General features: G+C 42.2%; 2 protein-coding genes across 3 annotated transcripts in view; both read left to right on the forward strand.

Moving 5' to 3' along the window:
- Nucleotides 1–761: 761 nt before the first annotated feature.
- Nucleotides 762–8,061, forward strand: LOC124114900 (V-type proton ATPase subunit F-like). Its single transcript, XM_046475696.2, has 5 exons — nt 762–898; nt 3,203–3,284; nt 4,321–4,403; nt 5,423–5,545; nt 6,610–8,061. Exons 1-5 carry the CDS (start codon nt 848–850, stop codon nt 6,637–6,639), a joined length of 369 nt encoding a protein of 122 aa, XP_046331652.1. The 5' UTR covers nt 762–847; the 3' UTR covers nt 6,640–8,061.
- Nucleotides 8,062–17,389: 9,328 nt separating this feature from the next.
- LOC124114876 (contactin-like) overlaps nt 17,390–25,748 on the forward strand; it is a 109,244-nt gene continuing 100,885 nt past the window's right edge. For both annotated transcript variants that reach the window (XM_046475679.2, XM_046475671.2), the window contains exon 1: nt 17,390–17,981. The gene's annotated coding sequence lies outside the window, so the exon portion shown is untranslated. The remainder of the gene's footprint in view (nt 17,982–25,748) is intronic.

A 25,748-nucleotide genomic window follows, 5' to 3' on the forward strand; every position in this document is an offset into this window, starting at 1 on the left:
GGTGAGTGCGTGTGTCCCTGATTCAGACACTCACAGCCAATGCTCTATCGCACACCTACAGCGTATTTAGAAGGCATACTTATCCCATATGGATGTATATTTAGGGCACATTAAAAGCCTACGTTTCCTCAGTTGCATGCGACCCGTGAAGATCCGGGATATAATAGGTCTTCAGCAACCATGCTTGCCGTAAAAGGCGACTATGCTTGTCGTAAGAAGCGACTAACGGGATCGGGTTGTCAGGCTCGCTGACTTGGTTGATACATGTCATCGTATCTCAATTGCGTGGATCGATGCTCATGATGTCAATCACTGGATTGTCTGGTCCAAACTCGGTTATTTACAGACCGCCGCCATACAGCTGGAATATTGCTAAGTGCGGCGTTAAACAACAAAGAAACAAACGAATGTGGTAATTAAGGAGACGTATCTGTCTGAAATATACATGCCTATGACAAGTTAATGTTAAACATCTCGCTGATCAACACAATAGAATCTTTAATCACGAATGAAAAGTCGAGTCAGATAGGCTCTGATTATTTTGAAATCTGAGAATGTTCGTTACTGGTGTTCTTTGCTGCATCAACTCAAATGCGTAAAAATAGCTCTCTTGTCAGGTCCACAATAAGATAAAGTTTGCCATATATCTTGTATAATTCTGAAAGAGACAATTTTTTCAATCCAATCCATCGCTTATTTAGTCTTCTATTTAGTTGTTTTCAACAGTATTACTGCAATTATTTCCACAGGCCACTGGAAGACGGTGACACTAGCTTATAAATGGAACTTCTCTCGAGGATTATAGTATATCATATTTCAATTAGTCACATGATCACACTTGTTCAAGATGGCGATATCAGCTGCAAGGGGACGGCTAATAGCTGTCATTGGCGATGAGGTAATGCATGACACCAGTGCTGTATTCATATTTGCGTAATACATGTTGAATTTCCAACATCTACAGACCAACAATAATCTGGTTGTGTTATTTCAAAATACATTGACAATAAACATACATATTTTGGGATGTCGGATCCTGTTTACAATCCGGCATTGAATCATGTTCACGAGTGCAATAATCATTTTAGTTGAAAGTCACCTTGTCGGTCAAACTTAGGAACTCAAAGTAATTTTTTCATCACCACTTCTGTGATGGAAATATCCCAGCAATACCCGGAGGCCAAATTCTGTTGTTTCTGGATAAGAAAACCTTAAATAATTTAAATATTTAACCTCTAATTAATAGTACGGATGTATCTTGACACTATATGCTAGGTAAACGAGTTTATTAGACAACACTGCACGGGATCACATGAACAAACACAGGTAAGTTGTGCTTGTTTTCCTGGTAATTGGCACCTGGTTAACACACATGGGCACAAATGTAAATTATCATTGAAACTTGATAACTTGATAACTCGATTTTAAGAACAACATTTGTGAAAAGAGAGTGAGTTAAAGGGAGCAGGTCAAAATGGCCTCATGTCAGAACGGCCTCAATAGGTAAAGTCAAAACATCCACAGAAAAAAGTCAAAACAGCCACAACCCATAGTCAAAACGTCCACACACAAAATAATGAAGACAAACTCATGTATTGTGTCACATTAATTGTATTATATATACATTGTATAATAGTTCTTAACATGAACCATATGCACACAGTTCTTAATTCAGCACTAACTCAGTACTACACAAGTGACTGCACAGTTCTATATCACAGTTCCATATCACCTATTAAACCCTTGATCCAGCAGCTCAGTTGGTATTATGCCGCCTTCCTTGTACATTCTCCAGACCGCAAAGATTTCTTCTTGCTGGTTTGTAGCATTCTTTTTGATGTAGCGACAGAGTTTGCCAGCTTGCATCTCGGAATAAGTTGAAATAAAAACACTGAACGGTTTCCTCATTAGGATAAAAGTTCATTCATTTTTTCACAACAGATTGGTACACTGGTCAGTACAGAGATCAAAGAAAATTGATGAGATTGGTTACAACAACATGTGAACTCTACTGGAAGATATTACATTGTAATATCAACATTTAACATGTATACTCTGTATACATCCTGCTAACATTCATTAATATCGGGGGCACAGGTGGCCCAGTCGCCTAAGTCGCCGTGCAGAGTTACGCCCCCTTGAGCACGCCAGAAACCTATGTGGGTTCGAATCCTGGTTCGCCCTGATTATGTTTCTAGGTTTGTCAGCACCATACCCGTGCCTGTGGGTTTCACCGAAGTGGTAAACGTCAGAGACCTGCATCACTTCAGGCTTTCCTCCCACATTAAGCTGACACGATGTGATATAACTGGAATAATGTTAAAAGTCCGTTAAATCCAACTCACTCACTCACTCATTTATTATCATGGACATTTTGACTTTTTTTCTGTTGCCTTTTTAAAATGGGTTTGTGGCCATTTTGACTCTTTTGTGTCCTTTTGACTTTTGACTTTTGAGGCCGTTCTGACATGAGACCATTTTGACTACAACCAGAGATATAGGTCTTTAAGGGATGTTTGATTGTATAGGGTACAAAACACTAAATGAGTGAGGAGTCAGTTTAGTTTTTGAAGATCTTTTTAGCAATATTCCAGCAATATCACAACAGGGAGTACCAGAAATGGCGTTTACACATTGTACCCATAATAGGAATCAAACCAGGGTTTTAGGCATCACAAGTGAATGCTTTAACCACTAGACTACCTAATCACCCCAACCAAACACTTAACATGCTTAAGGATCATAAAGAGTTTTTTTATCAAAAAACCCCAGTGAACCAAAGGTCAACATGGTCAAGGTAGCCAAGAGAATACAATAATGTAAAAATAAGTATTAGAATCTTTCTCTGTTATCAGTGAATATAAAGCCAGAAACCTATGATCGTGGGTTTGAATCCCAGTCACCCCGATAATGTTTCTAGGTTTGTCAGAACCATACCCATGCTCGTGGGTTTCACCAAAGCGGTAAAAGTCTGAGACCTGCACCAGATCAGGCTTTCCTCCCACATCATGCTGACACACCGTGATATAACTGCAATACTGTTCAAAGCAGTGTTAGACCGATCTCACTCACTCCCTCTATAGACCATATATCATCCTCACCCTTTTTCCATAACATTCTGTTGTAAAGAATCCTGTGTTTTAGACATATTTGATCTGGTGTTTGATCTGGTGTTTGATCTGGTGTTTGACCTCTGCTCCAGGACACCTGCACTGGTTTCGTGCTGGGCGGAATCGGGGAGATGAACAAACACAGACACCCCAACTTCCTGATTGTTGACAAGAGTAAGTCATATTACTTTGCTGTCCCTGGTTATTGTAAATGACAATATTTCTTTCATTGTCACTAACAATAACATTACTGTGTGAAATGTATTCTTACTGCCATTAAATTGCTAATAATTCATTGCTCTGAGGACACCTGAAGATCCGGGGTAGAATAGGTCTTCAGCAACCCATGCTTGCTGTATAGGCGACTATGCTTGTCGTAAGAGGCGACTAAACAGTTCGGGTGGTCAGGCTCGCTGACTTGCTTGATTCATGTCATCGATCTCAATTGCGTGGGTCTGGTCGAGACTCGATTATTTACAGACCGCCGTCATATAGCTGGAATATTGCTGAGTGTGGCGTTGAACAACAAACCAACCAACCAAATCATTGCTCTGAGAGAATGTGCAGTGTTAATAGTAATACATATTCATTTTCAATAAGAAGCCAAGGAAACAATGATGATATGTTTTCTGACAAACTGTGAGATCAAAACAATGTTACGGCAGAGATGATTATGTAAGAATCTTGAATGGAATTCTGTGATTTGAATGTCTTTTCCCTTGGCTTGGTTTTGAAATTAGTCCTCAAAAGTGTTAAACTGTTGCCATCCTTTAATTCTGTCAATTATTTGGCATACTGTATGTATATTGTATATAAATTTCTTTGAGTGAAGGTAAAAGTTGTCCCCGAAAAAACTCATCCTCAATTGAAAATATTTTGTAATAAGATTGTTGTCACCAGTCGCACTATGACAATATTGATATGTTTGATTTTTTTGATTTTTTTTAATGAGTTGTATCCTTAATTTTTAACAAATGCTACATCAATATACTTTGTGTCTACAGCTGAATTAATGCTAAACCAAACGCTGCTCCGAATTGGCGCTTACGTTTTTCTGATCATAAATAGTTTAATAACTGAATTATCTGATATATCAAATACTGAATATTTAACATGCGTGGTACTGAAATGACATGTGTCAGTTAGTGTGGTATGTGACGGATAGATCTGAGGTGCTATGTTAACCTGTACGTCTTTGGTTTCACTACAGACACAAGTGTCACGGAGATAGAAGATGTGTTCCGGTCTTTCTTGAAACGAGATGACATCGCCATCATTCTCATCAACCAAACTGTAAGTGGGGGGACTGTCCATAACCATCATTTCCTCAAATGTTTGTTAAACCTCACTACAACCTCAGAATATACCAGTCCAAACACTGACCTCAACACAACCTCAGAATATACCAGTCCATACACTGACCTCAACACAACATCAGAATATACCAGTCTATGCGACCTGTGAAGATCCAGGGTAGAATAGGTCTGATGGTTTCATCATTGAAAATAATTGATTAAAAGTCTTAATAATTCAAGGATTTATGTAATGGAGAAATCATAAGAATCTGTTGATTCAAGTTATTTCTCTGATATATGATTACAATAAACTATGTTTATAACGAACACGCTTACAACTAGCTGACAGATATAACGAACTGGGTTTTTTGTTCCCGACCATTACTGTATATATGTTGTATATATATGCTTATGATGAACTATGGTTATAACAAACTAAAATATGGTTATGACAAACTAAAATAAGTGGTCACTTTGAGTTCGTTATAACCGTAGTTTACTGTAGTTTATTATGTAACCGACCGCCTCCGTGGTCTAGTGGTAGAGCGTCCACCCGGAGAGCGGAAGGTCCGGGGTTCTATCCCCGACCTCATCATACCAAAAGACGTTAAAAGATGGTACTTGTTGTTACCCTGTCTGGCGCTTGGCATTAATGGGCTAAAACAAGGATTGGTCGGCTCTCAGTCTACTGTATACTGTGTCTGAGTGGGGTATTCATGTCAAACTGCGGCATGATATCTCAGTGAGCTAGCACTATAAATCGACATCAGTCTGGACTAGTACAAGCAGCCATACAAACACACACACGTACATGCACGTCGCTATATAAGTGCAATAATCTTGAACGCGACGTTAAACCCCATTTCACCTCACCTTATTATGTAAGCTAGTGATGCCTACAGTTGTGTCAGTTTTACATCTCAGAATGGTCAGTGAATCTCTGGCCCAGAATCAACTGCAACAACAACAGTAGTGTGATGTGATCATTATGGTTTAAGAGGGCTGAATGTATTTCAGGTTGCTGAGATGATTCGTCATGTGATTGACTCTCACCTTGAACCCATTCCTGCTGTGCTGGAGATCCCCAGCAAGGACGCTCCCTACGATGCTTCGAAAGATTCCATCTTGCGACGTGCCAAGGTGGGTAGCAGCAGTCTTGTGGTAGAAATTAACATGCTAGATCTTCTTGCCAAATAGTGATGTCATTACAGACAATATCCTAGTTGGTTGGTTGGTTGGTTGGTTGGTTTGTTGTTTAACGCCGCATTCAGCAATATTACAGCTATATGACGGCGGTCTGTAAATAATCGAGTCTGGACCAGACAATCCAGTGATTATCCTATTGTCAACTCTGAAAACGGTATGATCCAGATGGCTGTACAGGTAGGTAGGTATACAACAGGATGCAGATATTTATCTCAATTATTTTTCAGTTTACAATGCTGCCAAAGATAGCCTCTGAGTCAGATTATTCTCATGACTGGGGGGCACGGGTGGCCCAGTCGTCTAAGGCGCTGCGATTCACTGTGCGGAGTTGTGGCCCTTGGGCATGCCAGAAATCTATGATTGAGGGTTCGAATCCTGGTTCACCCCAAATATGTTTCTAGGTTTGTCAGCACCATTCCCGTGCTCGTGGGTTTCACTGAAGTGGTAAATGTCTGAGACCTGCATCACTTCAGGCTTTCCTCCCACATTAAGCTGACAAGCCACGATAAAACTGGAATACTGTTAAAAGCGGCGTTAAACCCAACTCACACACTCACTCACTCACTCACTCACTCACTCACTCACTCTCATGAGTGAGAGGAATCCTGAACCAGGGATTTGCCTGGGTTATGTTTCCCAGGGGACTCAAAGCATTTAGTGGTCAGGGCCCCAGGTTTGAAAATTGGGAGCCCAGAGAATTGTCAATTTTAAGTGGTTCCAAGTTATAAAATAGCAGCATTTGTTCTTGAGCATGCTTACAAATTGTCTACATCCCTCTTGATGCACTCTGCATTTTTGTTTTGTCCTTTTTAACTTTATATGTGTATAGAATGCAGGATTTCACATCCGATAAACCTCTGTGAACATATTTAGACTGCATTACCTTGGACTGACACATCATGATACATGTGAAATACTGCTGAATAAAAACTCACTCACCCACTCACTCACTCACTCACCAGCTGAAGTCTGTATAGCAGTAATCTTTTTCTTTCCAGGGCATGTTCTCCGCTGAAGATTTGCGGTAGAAGATCTGACTCGAGTAGAGTGCTCAATGTGATGTAGGCTGGCCTACCCCCAGTCCCATGACGTGGGGTCACCTCCGTGTCGAGGGAGACAGTCAATATATTTTAGCAGAGGACATAGTGTGCAGGAGGCAAACAACAAGAATAAATTTAATAAATAATTCCTTGTGGCTCTGCAGCCAGAAATTTGTTTCTGTTTCATTTTTATGACAAGTCCAGTCTGCAGAGTTTGTAGCTGGTCATGCTTGAACAAGAAAACAAATAGTTTCTATGTTTACATTTTTTTCCTGTTTTATCTCAGTTCCAATTTGTAGGAAAATTTAAGCATTGAGAACTGGTTAAGAATTGTAGCCCTCAAATGTTACAAGTTAATCAGGACTGAGAGGATTTTACTTGTGCTCAACGCAGCTTTTTAGTCTTCGGCTAGCGGACTAGCATAATTTCGAAAGATGCTCTGTTAGTTTTCAGATTAAACATGTAAAAACAAATTAGATGATATTGACTCTTTAGTCAGTCAATGTTTGATGTTTATGTTTGTTTAAACCTTATCTGACTTAAAGAATTTGTTTCCTTTGTGTTGTGATTCTTGACATTTAATCTGCCTGTCTAGAACTGTCAATAAACTGAACATGTGTTTCTAGCACAATGTTGAAAATAATGTAGACTGAATCTCTCCCTGCACACATACTTTGGTATCGGGTATTATATCGGGTATTATATCATTTCAGAATCATTCTTAGTATTTCTTTTAATACATTTGATATTCAAAACTAGATTGTAGAAATTCTTCCCCAGTATTAATTTGTAAATACTTTTCAAACTATTTGTAAGTCTTGCAAATCCTGGGTCTGATTTTCTTTAATCTAAGCTTATGTGAATTTTCAATATGGCTTTTCATTTTGTACTGATCCAATCATAAGCCAACATTTCCTCTTTTTCTGGAATTGTCATGTGTCTTTGTGAGCTGTCATCTGATCTCTCAGGCCAATGAACAATATCTGCTTTCAAATTGTGCTTGTTTGTAGTCTTAATTTCATTTTACATGATTGAGTTGGTTAATGGTAACTGTTACTACAACTGATGTTTGTATGTATCGGTAGGTCAACCTAAACATCACTATCTAGTCACAACATTTGGATTGAATGACTTGTGTGACAAGTACAAACAAGGGAGGTAACTCGTGCTTTCACGGAGCACACAAGGGAAGTAACTGTTGCACATTGTTGCACTGAAACATGATTGGTTATAAACATAAAACCAGCCTGTCGATGTTAGATATATCTATCACCCCAGACCATACATATCTTTGTTGTTTACAGATTGGATTTACATAAAAGGGTTGGCTGTTCTATGGTGTATATGTTTCTTTGTATTTGAATATGAATAAAGACTGAAACTTTAGATAATAAAATAGACCATTATGAATGTGCGACTTTGTTATTTTCTTTCCGTGAGATGTCTCTGTTGATGACAATGTGATGCAGAACAATTTCTTAATAGATTTATTAACACTGTACATGATGCAGACGTTTTGTTTACATTTAAGGCTGACTTTTAGGTCCTCTATGATTTGGTTGATGGGGCTGTGTGCCATCGTCGTTAGTTGTTATCCATACTATCAGGGACGGTCGGGTAGCCTAGTGGTTAAAGCGTTCGCTCGTCACGCCGAAGACCCGGGAATCGTTCGATTCCCGACATAGGTACAATGTGTGAAGCCCATTTCTGGTGTCCCCCGCCGGAATATTGCTAAAAGCGGCGTAAAACCATACTCACTCACTATCCATACTATCAACCACTTGTTTGTCTGCTCCAAACTTTGGGACACGAGTTTCTCAATTTTCTAGGACAAGGAAGAAATTCGCTCTGCGAGTTTGAATACATACGATTGAGGGTTATAATCCCAGTTCGGCCCGATGATGTTTCCAGGTTTGTCAGCACCGTACCTGTGCTTGTGGGTTTCACCAAGGTGATGAACGTCTAAGACCTGCCTTACTTCGACATTTCCTCCCTCACCAAGCTGACACGCCGAGATATAACGGAAACATCGTTCAAAGCAGCATTAAACCCAATACTTAGTAACTCACTCTGGTGCGACTTGGGAATGTGCTGTGGCGAACTGTACAGTGCGTTGAGGGTATGTTTTCATGAGCTGATTTTACAAACTACGAGAAAGATTTCTTGTTCAGTATTTCTAACATACACCACCTCAGTCGTGAAAAGAATATCTTAAAACGTTGTGCCATGATTAATCAAGCCCATAAAGTCAGTACACAAATATTAACTCCGCTCGGGACTTGCTGACTTGTTAATGCATGTCGTATCCCATTTGCGTAGATCGATGCTCATGATGTCAATCATTGGATTGTCTGGTCCAGATCCGGTTATTTGCAGACCGCCGCCATACAGCTTGAATATGCATGGGTGCGGCATTAAACAAACAAACAAACAAACAATTGTAACGCTGTCCTTGTGTAGTCACTTTTGCCACGGCTTGTGATTGATGTGAGTGAGTGAGTGAGTTGGGTTTAACGCCGCTTTTTTAACATTATTCCAGTTATATCACGGCGTGTCAGCTTAATGTGGGAGGAAAGCCCGAAGTGATGCAGGTCTCAGACGTTGACCACTTCGGTGAAACCCACGAGCACGGGTATGGTGCTGACAAACCTAGAAACATAAATGGGGCGAACCAGGATTCGAACCCACAATCATAGGTTTCTGGCGTGCCCAAGGGACGCAACTCTGCACAGCGAATCGCGGCAAATCCTGGCGAAGGGTCATGGTGGTATATAATATGCTAATATAAATAATAAAAAATCTAGTTAAACTATGTCTTCCCTGACTCGCGGAGCATGCACATCATACGAAATGCACTTCTGTTATGACCTCTTAGGGATCCCGGGGCAGAATACCCACCCAATACAGATTGGGTAAGATCCTATTTAAATGAGGATCAGAGGTTATAAGGACAGGCTTGTTGTTTTGGGTTTATGGGTTTTTGGCTTCAAAATGCAGGTCGGTTTCAAATTATTTGTTTTTATTTCCTTAAAATGTTAGGTGGAGAGGAACCCAAATTGGGAGCTGGAGTAAAACAACTGCAACACTTATTATTTGTTTTAAATTTAGAGGAGAGAAATGTATTGTGTTATAAATAAATTCATCGACTCTATGTTAGTCTAGCTTCCCTGATCCAGACGCACTTATTTCCGATGGTGAAGACCGGGTGGTCACACTTAATGTTGGCTCTTGTTGATTGTAGGCATTGGATCCCAACAGCGTGGGTCGTTGTTCATGGTATCAACCAATCGTTTGCAAGACCGTACTTTCTATTATATACAGACTTCGTAGTTACATCTTTTGAATATGGCTATATGGCATAAACCAACATTCATTCCGTGTAGTGTATGTATATCTATTGCCTTGGATATATATAGGTCATATATTCAAATATGCAGCAGCGGTTTGTCGGTTTTAGTATTTAGTAAGTTGAACAAATATAAAGTTACACTTCGCGGCAGGCAGAGGTCAAGAGGGCCCACGTGTATTCTAGCAACATCTACCCTGGATAATCAGAGCGTGAGGTGGATGTAATCAATACTGATCACTGGCAGTGATGCACTCTTGACCCAGGTATCAGGTTACTCTCTATTATTGGCACTGCGCTCTAAAGGCCACCCCTTGAACTTTCTGCTCAAAACACCCCCAGGCCTGTGTCTCAAGGTATTTAGCAAGTCGTGCCCGAAGTCAACGTATGACTAGCACAGTGGGAATATCACCTTTCAGTACGCCTCCATCCACAATACTATCCTTCTGCCCACAGAACCATACAGTAACCCTGTACCCTTACAATATCCCTAATTTACACAAAATACCTTTAAAATACCCTACTCTATCCACATCACACTCACAATATCATTTCTCTATCCACATCACCCTCACAATACCCTTACTCTATCCACATCACCCTCACAACGCCCTTACTCTATCCACGTCACCCTCACTATACCTTTACTCTATCCACGTCATCCTCACAATATCCTTACTCTATCCACATCACCCTCACAAAACCCTTACTCTATCCACATCACCCTCACAACGCCCTTACTCTATCCACGTCACCCTCACTATACCTTTACTCTATCCACGTCATCCTCACAATATCCTTACTCTATCCACATCACCCTCACAAAACCCTGACTCTATCCACATCACCCTCACAACACCCTTACTCTATCCACGTCACCCTCACAATACCCTTACTCTACCCACATCACCCTCACAACACCCTTACTCTATCCACGTCACCCTCGCAATACCCTAACTCTACCCACATCACCCTCACAACACCCTTACTCTATCCACATCACCCTCACAACACCCTTACTCTATCCACGTCACCCTCACAATATCCTTACTCTACCCACATCACCCTCACAACACCCTTACTCTATCCACGTCACCCTCGCAATACCCTAACTCTACCCACATCACCCTCACAACACCCTTACTCTATCCACATCACCCTCAGAACACCCTTACTCTATCCACGTCACCCTCACAATATCCTTACTCTACCCACATCACCCTCACAACACCCTTACTCTTTCCACGTCACCCTCACAATACCCTTACTCTACCCACATCACCCTCACAACACCCTTACTCTATCCACGTCACCCTCACAATATCCTTACTCTACCCACATCACCCTCACAATACCCTAACTCTATCAACATCACCCTCACAATACCCTAACTCTATCAACATCACCCTCACAATACCCTAACTCTACCCACATCACCCTAACAATATCCTAACTCTATCCACATCACCCTCACGATACCCTAACTCTATCCACGTCACCCTCGCAACACCCTAACTCTACTCACGTCACCCTAACAACACCCTTATTCTATCCACATCACCCTCACAATACCCAAACTCTACCCACATCACCCTCACAACACCCTTACTCTATCCACGTCACCCTCACAATATCCTTACTCTACCCACATCACCCTCACAACACCCTTACTCTTTCCACGTCACCCTCACAATACCCTAACTCTACCCACATCACCCTCACAACACCCTTACTCTTTCCACGTCACCCTCACAATATCCTTACTCTACCCACATCACCCTCACAACACCCTTACTCTATCCACGTCACCCTCACAATATCCTTACTCTACCCACACCACCCTCACAATACCCTAACTCTATCAACATCACCCTCACAATACCCTAACTCTATCAACATCAGGGGCGGTCGGGTAGCCTAGTGGTTAAAGCGTTCGCTCGTCACGCCGAAGACCCGGGTTCGATTCCCGACATGGGTACAATGTGTGAAGCCCATTTGTGGTGTCCCCCCGCCGTGATATTGCTGGAATATTGCTAAAAGCGGCGTAAAACCATACTCACTCACTCACTCACTATCAACATCACCCTCACAATACCCTAACTCTACCCACATCACCCTCACAATATCCTAACTCTATCCACATCACCCTCACGATACCCTAACTCTATCCACGTCACCCTCGAAACACCCTAACTCTACTCACGTCACCCTAACAACACCCTTATTCTATCCACATCACCCTCACAATACCCAAACTCTACCCACATCACCCTCACAACACCCTTACTCTATCCACATCACCCTCACAATACCCTAACTCTACCCACCTCTCCCTCACAATATCATTTCTCTATCCACATCATCCTCACAGTATCCTTTCTCTATTCACATCACCCTCACGATACCCTAACTCTATCCACATCACCCTCACAGTATCCTTACTCTATCCACGCCACCCTCACAGTATCCTTACTCTATCCACGTCACCCTCACAGTATCCTTACTCTATCCACGCCACCCTCACAGTATCCTTACTCTATCTGCATCACTCTCACAATACCCTTACTCTATCCACATCACCCTCACAGTATCCTTACTCTATTCACATCACGCTCGCTATACCTTTACTCTATCCACGTCACCCTCGCTATACCTTTACTCTACCCACATCACCCTCACAACACCCTTACTCTATCCACATCACCCTCACAACACCCTTACTCTATCCACGTCACCCTCGCAATACCTTTACTCTATCCACGTCATCCTCGCAATACCCTTACTCTACCCACATCACCCTCACAATAGCCTTACTCTATCCACATCACCCTCACAATACCTTTACTCTATCCACGTCACCCTCACAACACCCTTACTCTATCCACGTCACCCTCGCAATACCTTTACTCTATCCACGTCATCCTCGCAATACCCTTACTCTATCCACATCACCCTCACAATAGCCTTACTCTATCCACATCACCCTCACAATACCTTTACTCTATCCACGTCACCCTCACAATATCCTAACTCTATCCACGTCACCCTCACAATATCCTTACTCTACCCACATCACCCTCACAATACCTTAACTCTATCCACGTCACCCTCACAATATCCTTACTCTACCCACCTCTCCCTCACAATATCATTTCTCTATCCACATCACCCTCACAGTATCCTTTCTCTATTCACATCACCCTCACGATACCCTAACTCTATCCACGTCACCCTCACAGTATCCTTACTCTATCCACATCACCCTCACAGTATCCTTACTCTATCCACGTCACCCTCACAACACCCTTACTCTATCCACGTCACCCTCGCAATACCTTTACTCTATCCACGTCATCCTCGCAATACCCTTACTCTACCCACATCACCCTCACAATAGCCTTACTCTATCCACATCACCCTCACAATAGCCCTACTCTATCCACATCACCCTCACAATACCTTTACTCTATCCACGTCACCCTCACAATATCCTAACTCTATCCACGTCACCCTCACAATATCCTTACTCTACCCACATCACCCTCACAATACCTTAACTCTATCCACGTCACCCTCACAATATCCTTACTCTACCCACATCACCATCACAATACCTCAACTCTATCCACGTCACCCTCACAATATCCTTACTCTACCCACATCACCATCACAATACCTCAACTCTATCCACGTCACCCTCACAATATCCTTACTCTACCCACATCACCCTCACAATACCTTTACTCTATCCACGTCACCCTCACAATATCCTAACTCTATCCACATCACCCTCACAATATCCTTACTCTACCCACATCACCCTCACAATACCTTAACTCTATCCACGTCACCCTCACAATATCCTTACTCTACCCACATCACCATCACAATACCTCAACTCTATCCACGTCACCCTCACAATATCCTTACTCTCCCCACATCACCCTCACAATAGCCTTACTCTATCCACATCACCCTCACAATACCTTAACTCTATCCACGTCACCCTCACAATATCCTTACTCTACCCACATCACCCTCACAATAGCCTTACTCTATCCACATCACCCTCACAATATCCTTACTCTACCCACATCACCCTCACAATACCTTATCTCTATCCACGTCACCCTCACAATATCCCTACTCTACCCACATCACCCTCACAATACCTTTTACTCTATCCAGATTACACATTATCTCGACAATACCTCTCCTTCCGCAGCACCTCCCCAAATCTAATAATCTAATTATGCATATCAACCCTCCTTCCTAGACTGACATTTAGTACCAGAAATAAAGTAATCTTATTTAAAAATATATATCTACAAAATATAAACAAACAAAAGCAGTAGAATGCAAACGGAGAACAATCCTTAATTTTTTGGCTAGGGCAGTAATCTAGACTTGACAAATATTATAAACTTGCATGGGCTTTATTGGATAAATTTGGTTTCAGGGTCTGTGTGACAGACTACTGGCCCCACTTCATCAGCTGATTCCCTTGCTCCGATATCCCCCGCCACCCCACCGCCACCCCCGGCAACCCCGCTCAGCTGTGGAGATTAAGCTGCCTGTCACAGCGTGACGCCATGCCCTAGCAACGCAGTGACCGCGTTTGATCTCGTCCTGCAGCGGGGAAAAACTTTATTTTGAAAACTTAAGCTGAAGTTTGACATATGACGCACGTCTGTGAGAGACCAATACGTGGCTGTGATGGGATTGGTACAGCAGTGACGGAGACTGTTGCACAAACACACGCGGTCACTGCGACGGAGGGACCATTAGCATGTTGTTGACACGTGGAGACATTTCCATTATGCATGAATTAACTTTTATGTGGTATGATGAATGTGATGTAAACAACAAAAAACCAACTTTTTATACCTTCGTTTACAGAGCACAGCACGTTGTCATAAAGATATCATGAAATGAAATAGTTGACAATAGTATTTATCTATCATGTGGAAATGAAGTAGTAGCAACCGACGCTGTAGTAGATAAAAATGTAGCAACCGTCGAAACAGTAACAGCAGTCAAAAAATAGTTTGAGTCTAAATTGTGGTTGTCGTCGTCGTATTAGTGGAATAAGTTGTTGCAGAAACGTCGACATCATAGTGTATGAAGTAGTATCAGCAACAGCAGCAGCAGTAGTAGTCGTAGTAGTAGTAGTAGTAGTAGTAGTAGTAGTAGTAGTAGTAGTTGTTGTTGTTGGAATGGAAGTGTAGTAGTTGTAGTAGAGGTTGTGGTGTGAGTGAGTTTGTTTATTTGTCGTTTAACGCCTCACTCAGCAATATTCTAGCCATATGACGGCAGTCTGCAAATAGTCCAGTCTGGACCACACAATCCAGTGATTGATATCATGAGCATCAATCTACGTAATTTGGATACGGTGGCATGCATCAACCAAGACAGCGAGCCTTACCACCCGATCCCATTAGTCGCCTCTTACGACAAGCATGGGTTGCTGAGGATCAACTCTACCCGAGTCTTCGCGGTCTTGGTGCAACAGTCTCGCCGTCAGAGACACCACCGTCATGTAACGACCACCGTCCTGTGATGACCACCGTCATCTACGCTAATAAATCACTGTCCATCAACAGAATTCGGTTGCCTTGGAAACATACATGCTGCGTCTACCCATGAATGTAAATCCTACTGTTTACGTCACGTGTCTGCAGGTCGTTTTCAGAGCGTACTCTCAGTATATGGCGTACCGTAAAAGCGACTTTACTTGTCGTAAGAGGCAACTAACGGGATTAAGTGGTCAGGCTGACCTTGTTGATGCATGTCATCGTATCCCAATTACGGAGATCGACGCTCATGATGTCAGTCAGTGGACGGTCTGGTCCAGACTCGATTAGTTACAGATCGCCGTCAAATGGCTGCAGTAATGCTGCGTGCGGCGTTAAACAACAAACAAAACAAACAAACAGTACATGGCCGTGTTATTAATAATAATAATAACAACAACAACAACAACAACACTTGTGTTCGCTTTCTCGCCATGTACTGTTTGTACACTCAATAATAATAATAATATTATTATTATTATTATTATTATTATTATTGTTGTTGTTGTTGTTGGTGGTGGTGGTGGTGGTGGTGTTGTATTAATTGTGGGGGAAAGATTAATAAATTCTCTTCAACAACAAAAACGTAGAAAGGTTTTATAGCGTTGTTTGTTACACAATACAAACTTTTTCGTGGCACTTTTTCGTTTCACTTTCAAGATAGATGAACCCTACAAATGGATGTTTGAGATCATCATTACTGAGGAATGCTAAGTGCATTTAAAACACCGTGTTGAAAGATGCGTCAGAGTAATTGCCTCGTTGAATCATGTGCTCTGTGTGCTGTACCCATGCGATGCTATGACAGTACCGTGCAATTCGCCGCCACGCAACACTACGCAGGTCAGACAGTATACACCTGTTGACACCAGTATACAACTTTCTTTAGTCAGGCACAGATGCCTTGTATTGACAAATTGATCCACCCTAAATCATATGCGTCGAGCAACGTGGGGAGTGAGTGAGTGAGTGAGTATTGTTTTACGCCGATTTTTGCAATATTCCAGCAATATCACGGCGGGGGACACCAGAAATGGGCTTCACACATTGTACCCATGTCGGGAATCGAACCCGGGTCTTCGGCGTGACGAGCGATCGCTTTAACCACTAGGCTACCCGACCGCCCCGTCAAGCAACGTGGATGCAGTGTCTGTTGATCGTCATCGAGGTCCGAAAATGCGAAACGTCGCTGCAGTTTGTTGTCAGCGTTGTCGGCGCTTCTTACACATATTTAAATAGCGTTAATTGGAATACCCACGGAGGAAGGGGGGGTAGTCGGACGTGATGCAGGTCTCAGACGTTTACCACTTTAGCGAACCCCCCACGAGTATGGTGCTGACACACTTAGAAACATAATCAGAGCGAACCGGGATTCGAACACAGAATCACAGCATCCTGGCGACTAACGGGATCGGGTGGTAAGACTGACTTGTTGATGCATGTCATTGTAACCCAGTTGTAGATTGATGCTCAAGGGACTCAACTGTGCACAGCGATTCGCGGCGTCTTAGACGACTGTGCCTCTCCTCCCCAAATACAACATAAATGTTGATGTTAGTTATAAGTCTGGTCGTTATTTGTGCCATATTATGTTATGGAGTAAACTGCAGCTTGTGGCCTGTTGTGTTCATCACCCCTTCCCGATTTTACCCCCCCCCCCCCCCCCCCCCCCCCCCCTCCTTGTATATAAACGCCATATCATCACCTGCTCAGCTTCTGAAGCAAGCATATCACAGCGACACAAGGCGTTAGACAAATACCATATGTCACACAACCCGTGTTGAAGCAATTCTAGATTCGACAAGCGCTATTGCGTAACAGTAGGTTGTCTTGGGTCGCTGATCATCACTCAGAGCAGTGAAGGGAAAGTGGGGTGGACGGTGATGTAACCCCTGGCTTACCCCTCGGGCAACCATTTCCCCCTAACCATTTGTCGAAACATACATTGAGTGAACTGTGCTTGTTCATATAGTGAACCGTGTTACGTGTGGTGACAGCATATTGCATGCATTGTTCCCCATTTTTCTGTTGACGTAATTACATTGTTAATTCAACTCGGACACATCCTTCAAAGGAAAGTTATTCAACACTCACTGGAGCGTAACAGCAAGCAGTCATTTGATGATCTGATGGCTGTCTCGCCCGAACGATCTGTAATCTCCTTGCTGCAGTCGATTCTATCAGCCTCGTCTACCCGTGTGTCGGTGTGAGGCCTGCTTGGCTTCAGAGAGGCGGTGTCTTTCTCAGTTGATAGTAGATAGCGATGGTTATACATGTGAGCGAAACAATTCCCATGGATCTTTGAGCAGAAGGAGATATACTCTAGAGTGCCCTGGCGAATGAACGGACTTAAGGATACCTTACTCAACCAAGGACCCGGTGGATATAATATATTCGTGTTATACAGAAAGGTAAGAAACGACGACTATTTATATAAATTAAATAAATTTGAAGATGGTGATATGCGATGCAAGGAAAGACTTCTCCTCTCCGAAAGTTATATATGTATGCATTGCCACTCAATCCCTTTAATCATGTATATTTTTAAGGGGAGACACGGGCCGAAGTCTTACCCAATATGTATCGCCCGTAAAACGTGTGTACATTAATTTATCGTATTCATTGTTGTTGTTTTGTAATTATAAACACGTGTATTTGAAAACTGTGAACTGTGCTTTAATGATCCCATATTTCAGGAAACTATGCTATACTGAACGGAAATATGATATATGTTGAGCTATGAGTACAAATGTATGCATGCAAGTTAAATATTTACATATGCTGGATCTGATAGTTCAACAACGTCTTATAGACCTTGGTATATGATATCATGACAGTGCTGTTATTGTGAGGGTCTGGTGGATGACGCGAGACAGGTTGTGTCTGTGTGTGAATACTGGGATATCCGTGCCATGGATGTGTTAAACACAACTCTATTAACTGTGTCACGCATTGTTACAGTCCTCAAGTTGCAGAAGAGTATGTGACAATTGTGACAGTTAGTTTCTGTAAACTAACAGACATATTGTTTATCACCACCTCGCCATGTCCCGTGTTCGAATGAACAAGGCATCATTATGTTTTAAAATGTTAGAATTTAAAACAAAATAGTCCATATTATTTTTCATAATTATATATTATTATTTTTATTATGAATATATTTTTCTGCTGGTGGTGCTATGTAACCGAACAGAAACATCCAACGTTCATCCAGGCCAAACACAGGCACTATTTCTTCACAGCGTGTGTTTCGGGATCGCATTAACCCTTATTCAATACTCTCTAGCCTGGGGCAAATTCAACTTTCACCCTTCACAGATGTGTGACATAATTGAATGGTCAACTGAAAAGCATTGGAATACATCGAAATTGACCAAAACAATAAGAACGTCAATCTTAAGATTCAGACAGTGCTTACACGTAATGAATTCTGGTAGTATTGTGAAAGATTCAGTCGCTCACTAGTCGTCATTCGGCTGAAAGACACGATCTGTTCAGAATGGTAAACCTACCTGAACCATGTAACATGGTATGTTCTTTCTATTTAACGAATACCACGGGTTGTAGCTAAAATGACACCTCAACAAAACGTCACCTGGCGTAAACGGCACCGATTGGCGATAACGTCACCTCGCCTCAAGCGAAAACCGCTACTATTGCCTGGCGAAAACGGCACCATTTTTTTTATCTTGGTAAAATAAATGAAATTAAACTTACATGGTAACTTGCAAACACAAACAATTGTGAAATGGTGAAACAAATTTACATTCGAAATTAGCCTCTACTCCAACTATATTCCAACTTAGCCTATATGCCCCAAAAGATACCAAAAGTACATACACACAAATAAACCCCACAAAAACAACAATAAAACCCGGAAAAACGCTACCAAATAATGGTTGGTCATCTGGTGTGATGAAAATTTTATCTGTGTTGTGTTATCAACTGTTCGTATACACTATTGATACAGAGATTTGTATATAAGTAACACCCCATCCACTTTTGATAAAAAATATAAGACGCCATGAGACTACTGAACATTTGTAATGAATGTATCACAGCAATAATTAATATTATGAATATTTACATGAACATACAAATGGCATACAATTTCATAAACCAAGTTGGGATAAAGTTAAAGACATGCTCTGTTACGTTGAATTCCTGTACACCCGGGTCTGTTATACCGCATAGATATTGTTGCGAGCACCTCTTAACAAAATGCAACATTTTGTACGTATGCTTCGCTAATCAAGATTGTTCTGAACTATACATACACTATACCAGTGCATGCCCTTTATACGAAGATTTCAGTTTGCGTCATTCGACTCTTCCTGAAAGGTTGTTTGGTCAGGGTTATAGCATTCAATGCATCAGTAAAGCTTTCAAAAAGTGTTATGGTAGAAATATGGAGGACATTTCCAAATCTGATGCTTCAGTGACAAAACTTATGCACGACGCCATTCCCTATTTTGACTTGTACCATATGTCCCCATGTTTCTTCATGTGAACCGTCAACCTGGTAGCATCACTATTTAACAGTGATTCATAAACACATGCTTATGATATAGTCGGAACCGTACACTGGACTTTGCTTTAAGCAGAGATTTCTTCTGAATATTAAAATGGTTTTGTCGATTTTATTCATAATGTTTATTGAACAATATATTGCAGTTCTTTCTATCATTTTGTCCATTTTCAATAATTCAGAATACGTTTTATGCCCGATTAGCTGGATCTAGAGGCAAGGCTGAAACTCTGCGAATATACATCTGGGGATTTATAATGACTATAGAAATAGTTTTGTCGCTTTTATTGTAATCCCGGCAAAGTAACCTACAATTGACCTGTCTGGATTAACGGGGGTCCACTGAAGTTGACTTGATCCCTTGACTAAACAGCAAGGTAAACTGGATATGTTGGGTTGTGTCGACATAACAGACTCCAGAAAAGGTCGGTTGTTCATGTTGAGGTCAAGGTGAACTGTCTCTTTCACATGTCTGATCTTGTTTCAGAAACCCAATACTCACGCCACCGAGCCCTGAGTGGTCAGTTACATACACTGCCCAAACCTGCTCTATTGAGAACTGAACCCTTAACCAATAACCATATATTATGTTTATCAAACTTAAATTATTCAATTGCCCATTAACACGATGAGAGGAGAGACAGGCATGTGATTGGTTGGCTTCTTGCAATGTACAACTCTACAGAAGCTGCCATTGTTTGTATCGTTAGTCAAGCAGATAAGCGCAGTTTAGTTTACGACTTCTGTGTAACGAATCAAGTATTCGTGATGGACATTTCATGGCAGTTACATAAGGAAATAAGCGATGCCAATAAAACTTGATATGCACGTCACTTTCCCACAGAAATAGTGAGTGGGTAATGCTTAATGCCCCTACGAACAGTATTATATTGTCATCATGGCGTGTCAGCTTCGTGTAAGACGAAAGCCTGAAGTAGTTTTTGTTTGTTTTGTTTGTTTGTTTTTTGTTTAACGCCGCACTCAGCAACATTCCAGTTGTTTGATGGCGGTCTGTAAATAACCGAGTCTGGACATGGCAATCCAGTGATTGACATCATGAGCATCGATCCACGCAATTGGAATACGATGACATATATCAACTAAGTCCGCGAGTCTGACCACCCGATCCCGTTAGTCGCCTCTTACGATATGCATGGTCGCCTGAAGTGGTGTAGATCTTTCACGTTTACTACTGAAACCCTCGAGCTTTTATGTTCACTGTGCAATGTCAAACTCGGGGTGAATCTGGGATTCGAACCCATGACCAGAGCATTTAAACAGCTAAGGGAGGCAACTCTCGACGCAACGCCTGATCAGTTTGTTCATGAGAACCGTCTCATCAGTATAATGACATTTTAATTTCGGTTTATGGGTCGTTGAAATCGAATCAAACAAGTTTATTGACAATAATCCGAATTCTCTTGACAGGGATGAAGAACGCCAACAGGACATCCTTACCCTTTTCATGAACTTCTGGTTTCACTGATTTTCAGTGATCCATTCTTATAATTTTGGAATCTGTCTCGGCGGGTAATCAAGGCTGGTTACTCTCTGGTGTTTTCATTGTATGGGTACACATATTTAAGTCTATTCCAGGCGAACAGTTAAAAATTATATTGACGAAAGAAAGCAGGTACAACAACCAAAATAAATATCTTATACACCAATCCAAAATCAGTTTCATGCACCATAACTAATGCATTCCATTTTGTCCAGTTGCAATATCAGTTTGAACCGACATTGGAATGCCTCGTGTTCCATAAGCAAACCGTTTTGGATGTTTGAACGGCCGATATGTCGGTGCGAGATCTGTACACAGTAGTTGACAAAACATTTCTTCAAGTGATAGTTTCTAAAAAAAACAATGCGTCATTGTAAATTCCAGGTGTATGCAATATCCTTCAAGCATGTTGTTGACGTAATTGGACCACGTAGGCATTTGTCTTGTAAGAGCGGGTGAGAAAGTCGCCATCTGCGACTGAGACAAACGGCTGCTGTCACCCTTAGCATGTGTAAACAATAGCGAACTGTTTTCTTCAAGTCAATCTCTATCACTAACAAGCTGGTGTGTATGACAGACAATGGAGTGCAACTAGGGCTCACATGTATAGAGTTTCATAACGCTGACAACCTGTTGGCTGTCAATGTCGTGACGGAAGGGGAAGGGAGCGGTTAGAATTTAACGCGTTCCTCATCACCTATGTTTGTAAAGACAACAGCATCATAACTTCATTTGTTTCAGAGAGCGAAAACGGCGTCATCCGAATCAGTCGAATATATAATTAAGAATGATGTTGGTTTGTTGTTTTACGCCGCACTCAGCAATATTCCAGTGATTGAAATCATGAGCATCGATCCAGGCAATGGGGATCGATGACATGCTTCAACCAAGTCAGCGAGCCTGACCACCCGATCCCGTTAGTCGCCTCTTACGACAAGAGTAGTCGCCTTTTACGGCAAGCATGGTTGCTGTAGACCTATTCTACACGGGTCAATTAAGAATGAGAAAATATTGGTTGACCGATTGGCACTGTATGTTCAGGGATGTTCAGGGATTAGTACTTTGCCGGGGATCGAACCTCCGACCTTACGCTCTACCACTAGATCAAGAAGGCGGTCTCACAGACAATGAACAAGCATGCGACACACCAGCTTATTTACTCTTGGGAGCTCAGACCAGGTGCAATCATGTGGGAAATAATATAGCCTAACGGCTGTGACCGTATCCAAACCCTAACCAAATGTCCCACACTGTCGTGTTGCGGTGTATCAGAAAACCCATCTTCCACTGTTTTCAATGGATCTTTATAGTCAGTTAACCCCCTTGCCTCGCGAAGATGGAAAAATCAGAGCGGAATGTTAAACCCCGATAGTCGGTCATACATCTGTCATATCCACACCGAGAGGACATTGTGTCCACACGATACCCCGTTTGGTCGCGTCAATGAGGAGCTGAACTACAACCAGTAACCCTAGATTCGAGACGGTGCCTCTTGTACAGAGACTTCAAATTCCACGTGCACTGGAAACTGTGCTTTAAACGCATCACAGTTGTCAGACATGCACTCATTTACATATTCCCAAATAAGGATGGATGTGATACCGTCAATCAGCCGGCATCAACGACCCTGGGACGATAAGGTCGTGCGTCCATGAGAATGAAGTCCGGTCCGATTGCACCAGCATACGGTCCCACGTACTCATTCAGAATGTCATCTGTGTGGCGTACACTTGTCATCGTGACCCGCTGTAGGACATGGAGGTCGGTTCTTCCAGGTCTAGTGATCCCACCCCAAATCACGATTGAGTCCACTCCATAGCTGTCATGTTCGGTTACGTTGGCATCCTGAAATACGCCACACTCGGGCACAACGATTTGCGAAGTTAAGACAGTATCTCGATCCATCAGTGGAAGTCATGGAGCCCAGTCCCCAGTCCCAGTCTGTCCAATTGACGTGATCTTCTGCCCAATCCAAACGTGCTTGCCTGTAATTTCGGGTCAGTGGGACGCGAAAGCATGCCATCCGTGAACGGAGACCAGCCTCATGGAGACGATTACGCACTGTAGAAATGTTAACACCATTGGCGTTCTGCAGGTAATTTCTGAGTGTGTTGGCAGTGACATGGTGATCACGCCTTCCTGGAAACAGGACAGACCTGTCTTCCCACTGTGTAGTGGAATGACGTCATTGACGCTATTTAGCAATTTTTGAGCCGCATATACACTACGCTTCTTTTATATTTTTATTTTGGTTAGCACGAGGTCGGTGAGAAATCAAAATTGTTTCCCTTAAAGTTCGGCATTCCCGTTTATCATACAACACAGGCAGAGTTCTGGTTTCAGGGATCTCAATGCAGGGGATACATCGTTCTGAATTACAATTCCATAAAATGAAAGCTCCCTAGTGCTGAAACCCTTTGTACCTTGGTGTAGTTGCCCTTGGTGGTCAGGTTTCCACATAAACGTGGTTTCATTGAATACAACTTATCCATAACGACTCCTGTAGGATTAGCACTGGTTCCGTTCGACCGGTTCTTCGCTGAACCATACTTCTTCATAAACGGAGTATCCGCCTCCGTGGTCTAGTGTCTAGTGTCTACCCGGAGAGCGGAAGGTCGGCGGTTCTATCCCAGGGTCGCGTCATATGAAAAGACGTTGAAAAAAGGTACTTGTTGTTACCCTGCCAGACCTTCGTCAAACAAGGACTGATCGGCTCGGAGTCAGTATTCTGGATCTGAGTGGGGGTATCCATGTTAAACTGCGGCATGGTATCTCAGTGGAATAGCACTATAAAACCGGCATTGGTCCGGACTAGTACAAGCATTAAAACACACACGTGCATGCACGTCGTTATGTAAATGCACTAATCTTGAACGCTGGGTTTAACCCCCAAAACCCCCAAAACCCCCAAACCCCCCAAACGGAACTGCCCATGTCAGAAACACACAGAAGCAGCTTCTGTGTCATCTTCGCACGGTAAAATGACAACGAAACCCAAACACAATATCACGAATACAGGTGACAAAAAATATATGTCCATCAAAAAGAGGCAGATCGTGTATGCGTGGGACAAACGTGCTCCGGGCGAGCATAGTTGCCGCTACATACAGCTAAGGTGGACCATCTATCCCTGTTCAAGAGAAGCAGCCAAGTCAAGTTACTGATCAGGCACACGCATTGTCCACCTGATCCATACTTGAGATCTATTTTCCCCGCAATTCCAATTAAAAACGTATGACTGCTGCCTTATATGCAGGTATGACTGAACGTAACTACTTCTCATACAGGTGGTACGGGTGGCCCAGTCGTCAAAGGCGCTGCGATTCGCTGTGCACAGTTGCGTCCCTTGAATACGTCAGAAACCTATGATTGTGGGTTCAAATCCCGGTTCGCCCCTATTATGTTTCCAGGTTTGTCAGCACCATATCGTTGTTCGTGGGTTTCACAAAATTAGTGGTAAACGTCTACATCCTGCATCACTTCGGGCTTTCCTCCCACATTAAGCAGACACGCTGTGACATAAATAGAATACTGTTAAAAGCGTTGTTAAACCCAACTCAATTGTTACTCATCACAGAAGGAAGAAACCACAAACTACCGTGCAGAAGAAATACAAACTTGAAACTCGGCTTTGTCCAAAAAATGTTTTTAAACAAAACGTTTTTAAAACGTTACTATGCAGAAAACAGTCGCCGAAATACTGCAAACGTAAGGTCCAAAACACCATGATACCCATATCAAATACATCACCATCGAAAAACTATTTCCTGCTTGTTTCATTTTTAGCTACCATCAAACATGGGTTTACTTTACTTTGCCCGGCAGTGTACTTAAGGCACATTATCTCTGTAACAGTTGTCTTTGTCCGGATGAGTTTCACCGAAAGTGCGTCATATCTCAATTATTTCAAATTTAAATGAAACTCAACAAAGACATGACATTATGTTTTATGGATGCAAATGTCCTTTGGGATGTGAAAAAAACGTTTCTCCTCTGATTAAACACCCAATATTCTACGCATCTGTACCTATATGTTTATTTACAGAGTGTGCATGTTCGGTTTGCGTGAGTCAGTCAGTATGACGTTATTACACTTTAAGCAATATTCCAGCAATATCACTGTTGGAGGCACCACAAATAGGCTTCACA

The sequence above is a fragment of the Haliotis rufescens genome, unplaced genomic scaffold (genome assembly GCF_023055435.1).
Source record: "Haliotis rufescens isolate VD_foot unplaced genomic scaffold, xgHalRufe1.0.p SCAF_4, whole genome shotgun sequence".
In the NCBI taxonomy this organism is placed as follows: domain Eukaryota; kingdom Metazoa; phylum Mollusca; class Gastropoda; order Lepetellida; family Haliotidae; genus Haliotis; species Haliotis rufescens.

Excerpts from the sequence above, each read along its gene's own strand:
- LOC124114900 (XM_046475696.2), top strand. The coding sequence starts at position 848 with ATGGCGATATCAGCTGCAAGGGGACGGCTAATAGCTGTCATTGGCGAT. Across the intron at positions 899-3,202 it reads TAGCTGTCATTGGCGATGAG|GACACCTGCACTGGTTTCGT; the intron begins GTAATGCATGAC and ends CCTCTGCTCCAG. Across the intron at positions 5,546-6,609 it reads CCATCTTGCGACGTGCCAAG|GGCATGTTCTCCGCTGAAGA; the intron begins GTGGGTAGCAGC and ends TTTTCTTTCCAG.